At 41.5% G+C, this 4,721-nt stretch overlaps 2 protein-coding genes across 2 annotated transcripts in view; both read right to left on the bottom strand.

Annotated features, from left to right (window-relative positions):
• The window catches only part of LOC139022646 (VPS10 domain-containing receptor SorCS1-like), a 498,675-nt gene that overhangs the window by 272,405 nt on the left and 221,549 nt on the right, over positions 1–4,721 (bottom strand). The window lies entirely within an intron of this gene.
• The window catches only part of LOC111975065 (VPS10 domain-containing receptor SorCS3-like), a 48,013-nt gene that overhangs the window by 30,478 nt on the left and 12,814 nt on the right, over positions 1–4,721 (bottom strand). Inside the window, exons 8-9 of the mRNA XM_070446124.1 lie at positions 2,652–2,765; positions 1,596–1,767 (exon numbers count right to left, since the gene is read on the bottom strand). Of these exons, the coding sequence (XP_070302225.1) occupies positions 1,596–1,767; positions 2,652–2,765 (286 nt within the window). The remainder of the gene's footprint in view (positions 1–1,595; positions 1,768–2,651; positions 2,766–4,721) is intronic.

The following is a 4,721-nucleotide window of genomic DNA, read 5'->3' as shown; positions in this document are numbered from 1 at the left end:
CTGGCCTACTGGCTAAATGTCAAGCTTTGTGTCCGTGGCTCCATGTGTGACTCAGAGGGCCTCCAAATCCAAAATACATAATAGGGTAAGCGTCATGTTCTGGACAACAGTGCTGGTTGATAAGGGGTTGTGTTAGTTCAGATCCAAACACAGCAGGACTGTGAACAGGACTCTTGTTCAGGTGAATGTCAACACACAAAGGATGGTATAAACAGTGTGATGTCAGTGCTGTCGTGCTGATGGTGTATCATACCTGGGTTCAAATAGTTTTGCTTTCTTTCAAATGCTTTGAGCGTTTGATTGAGCCTGCTTGGAGAGTTAGATGGACAGATTTGCACCTTTGGRACTATTCCATTGGTTCTGGTTGGTGTACACATTACATGCTATAATGCAACTAATGTTGGGTAAATCTGGATGGTGTACACAYCACATACWATAAGGTAGCTAATGTACATTAAATCTGGTTGGTGTACACATGGCATGCTATAAGGTCACTTTRTGATAATGAAAMCTTGACRTGTGACACTATAGATCTCATCCCTCTCTCAAAACATCAAACTTTCTTCCACCTCCCTCCTTTATTTTCATTTTTCTGAACCGCCATGTTTACTACYCAGCAGTACCACAAATTAAATATTTAGGCCCATTTGCTCTCCCCAAGAAATTCTACCATCTTGGGCTTCATGAATATAAATTAAAGTCTGAATTCAAMAGGAGCGAAGGATTTTCTGAATGCATAAGACCCGACGCCATGAAGATTCTTCACCTCCATTAGTCTCCTGTGATAGTTGTTTTTAATTATTTTTTGGGACTGAAATTTTTATAAAATACATTTCATAAAATGTTTGACCACATGGCATATGTCTCTCTTATCAGAGGAGGCCTCTCTTAATGAAATAAATAAATCCTAATTTCCTCAACTCATCACAYTGTAATATGTCAGCTGGGCCCGGGAGAGACCTCGTGGGAGAGACACTTACTTCTTAGCTGCAGTGCAGGGGGAAAGCACCGCCRCACCGAGCAGAGCACTACYGCACCTTTTCCACCTGTATTTAATGTGAGGTGGTTGAACARTGTCTTGGGAGTGAGGGGAGCGAGGCAAGGCCCTGGCCCTAGAAGGAGACTACTCTGAGTTTATCACTCTATAACAGGGTCTCCAGGGGTGCATCTCTCKCTTAGGTCTTTAGCTCTTACTCCGTCTCTYRGCTCGGGGCTTGGGGCCTGTAGCTGTGTGTGGGTGATATTGTGTTGCAAGTTACTATTAAACTTTCAGCAGTTGGTGTATATGGGATAATACAACAGGGAAATAATTGTAGGCGTATGTCTGGAGAAACATCCATGTTGAACATATGGGAAACACCATATTTCACTCAGTAACAGGCCTACAGTGAGTGAGTTGTGTGCCACATGCTAGTTCTACTTTTACAACCATGCATAGCAATACAAAACACATAGATTTTTCATTTCATGGCTTAAAGTGAAAATCRATGCAACTCATAACAGTGATGTMTACAAAGGMGTCCATTTGGGCTCCTACATRCCCATAAGAATGATATACAAAAAGGATGCCATTTTGGTTTTTGGCCCAGTCCTACCTCATCCAGATGCACCAGGAAGGTGACGTTGGTGTGCAGGTCGGCGGTAAGCTTGCCCTCTCTGGTGGAGAGAGAAAGRCCTTTTGGAGCCCTGTTGGGACACATCTGCTTCCTGGGTGTGTACATGTCCTTGACTCCCTTGATGCAGTTGTTGGACACCACTTTTCGGTACCTTAAGAAGATACCATTTGAATGAGTTAGTACATGTTTAGTATGGTTTACTGAGGTTATGGCTTCATGACACTACTAGTTAACAAGGCTAAGGCATTGGTCACGTTCATCAATGAAGCTTGACAAGAAATCACAAATGTTTTATTTTTAACCTCAAAGTGATTGTGGAAGTGACTGAGCTAGTGAACAAGACTTGCTATTCTTTGGCTAATCTTAAAAATGCTTAGTAATCCCTAATTAAAAGATTACTTTTAACCCTGAAAGGTAATGTCTGACACAAGATGTACAGTAGTTGTCGGTCACATTGACAAAACTCCAACATGCTTACTAACTCCAGACAAAACTTGACTTTTAACCTTGGGGAAGCGAATGCATCAATGAAGGATGTACCGTTCTCCTCAGACCTTAGCCATCCTGAGACGTCCTAATCTGTGTCCTGGGAATCCTGAAAGTGCTTTGAAGCTCTCTGAAGTACACGATGTCACGCAGTATAGATCAACTGTCTGGTGAATGACTCAGGYCTAAAWAGCCAATATCACTRTTCACAMTAGGAGCCGTGCCAGARGRTGTGACACCCTGACAGTGTTTCATTACAGTGGGAAGATGGGAAGATGACAAGCATTGGCCAACCTATACAGAGAGATACTGTAGCCACTGTAAGCTTTAATGTGTTTTTGTACCTCTCTTTTGAAATGTGTGATACCTATTCAGGCTTTTTAACATGGATCATATTATAACCATCATAATGTTTTACAAAATGAAATGGAAAACATTCAAGGAAAAATATTTGACCTTTCATTGAGCAGAAATATACAGAAGGGTTGCCTTCACTTAGAATAGACAMCATARAAACGCTACAAAATAGTGTCTTTATGTGCAACTCACCCTGTGCTGTTGAGGTAGTTCTGTCCTTGGCTGCAGCTCCTTGATACAACAGCTGGGTTGAACCAGAACGCTGGTAGACAGTTCCCTTCTCTACGCCGTTCATARCCATAATCACTATAACAAATCACATACAGAATGTGATCAAYATCAACACTTTACCTCTACCTACTGTAAATCAATCAAATGTATTTATAAAGCCCTTCTTACATCAGCTGATGTCATAAAGTGCTGTACAGAAACCCATCCTAAAACCCCAAACAGCAAGCAATGCAGTTGCAGAAGCACGGTGGCTAGGAAAAACTCCCTAGAAAGGCTGAAACCTAGGAAGAAACCTAGAGAGGTACCAGGCTATGAGGGGTGGCCAGTCCTCTTCTGGCTGTGCCGGGTRGAGATTATAACAGAACATGGCGAAGATGTTCAAATGTTCATAGATGAACAGTAGGGTCAGATATTAATAATCACAGTGGTTGTAGAGGGTGCAACAGATCAGCACCTCAGGAATATATGTCAGTTGGCTTTTCATTGATGTACATATCTACCTCAATTACCTCAGACATCTGCACATCAACTTGGTACTGGTACCCCGTGTATATAGCCAAGTTATCGTTACTCATTGTGTATGTATTATTATTGTTTCTATTTTATTCTCTATGCATTGTTGGGAAGGGCCCGTAAGTAAGCATTTCACTGTTAGTCTACACCTGCTGTTTATGAAGCATGTGATAAATACAATTAGATTTGATTTTGATCCAAAGGACATACAGTATTACTGTGTTGTTACAGCCTCTTTTTCCTATTCCCTCAGCACGATACATATAATAGATATTTTTTGCATGTCAACGCATCATTATTATATATTGATTGGGCTGCAGTTGACAAATGCTCCAGATCAGCAGAGGTAGGAAGACTGAGCCCTGGGGGACTCCATGTCAACACAGGCAGCCAGGTCAGGGTTGGCTGACTTCCACCGGCTGATGTTAGCTACCTCCCAATCACAAAGTGATTTACATCGGGCAAAGCAGGTCAGGCAAGTGCCCATTCTAATAATGACGCTGTCATTGATTTATCAATTAATTACCTAGCCAGAACTAATAGGATGCAACAAAGCCTGAGGTCCGTCTAGGACTCCCTATGGCCTGGTCTGGCCTCAGTGTGATTAGGAACCTCCCCMAATTTATTGACAAGCTGTCAAGTGAAGTTATGGTGTTATGGTTGGTTGGGATAATAGTTATAAGGGACTAAGTGAGTCCAATGAGGTTACARTGTCCAGTTAAGGACATTACAGCACCACTGAATCACAGCTTTGGTAATGCAAAGCTTACATTTCTTTCCAGTAAGTCACAGAAAAGTATGGTGTCCAGTTTAGCACATTATAGTTATGGTGACTCCCAGCGTGTTTTGGTTCACATTAATACTAATCTCTCCTCACTTATTATTAATATAATATATCAAGTGTTATATCTATGTATACACACTGAACAAAAYACAAACACAACACATTAAGTGTTGGTCCAATGTTTCATGAGCTGAAATAAAAGATCCCCAGAAATGTTCCATAGGCACAARAATACTATTTCGCTGTTAGTGAGAATTTCTCCTGCCAAGATAATCCATCCACCTGACAAGTGTGGCATATCAAGAAACTGATTAAACAGCATGATAATTACACAGCTGCACCTTGTGATGTAGACAATAAAAGGACACTCTAAAATGTGCAGTTTTGTCACACAACACAATGCCACAGATGTCTCAAGTTTTGAGGTATCGTGCAATTGGCATGCTGACTGCAGGAAAGTCCACCAGATCTTTTGTCAGAGAAGTTTCTCTAGCATAAGCCACCTCCAACRAGGTTTTAGAGAATTTGGCAGTATGTCCAACTGGCCTAACAACCGCAGACCACATGTATGTCRTTGTGGGCAAGCGGTTTGCTGTCAACGTTTGTGAACATTGCGCTCCATGGTAGCTGGACTGTTATGGTATGGGCAGGCATAAGCTACAGACAACAAACACAAGTGCATTTTATTGATGGCAATTTGAATGCACAGAAAAACCGTGATGAAATCCTGAGGC

This window comes from Salvelinus sp. IW2-2015, linkage group LG1 (genome assembly GCF_002910315.2).
Source record: "Salvelinus sp. IW2-2015 linkage group LG1, ASM291031v2, whole genome shotgun sequence".
NCBI classification, from domain to species: domain Eukaryota; kingdom Metazoa; phylum Chordata; class Actinopteri; order Salmoniformes; family Salmonidae; genus Salvelinus; species Salvelinus sp. IW2-2015.
This window is presented reverse-complemented; position numbering and strand designations above follow the sequence as displayed.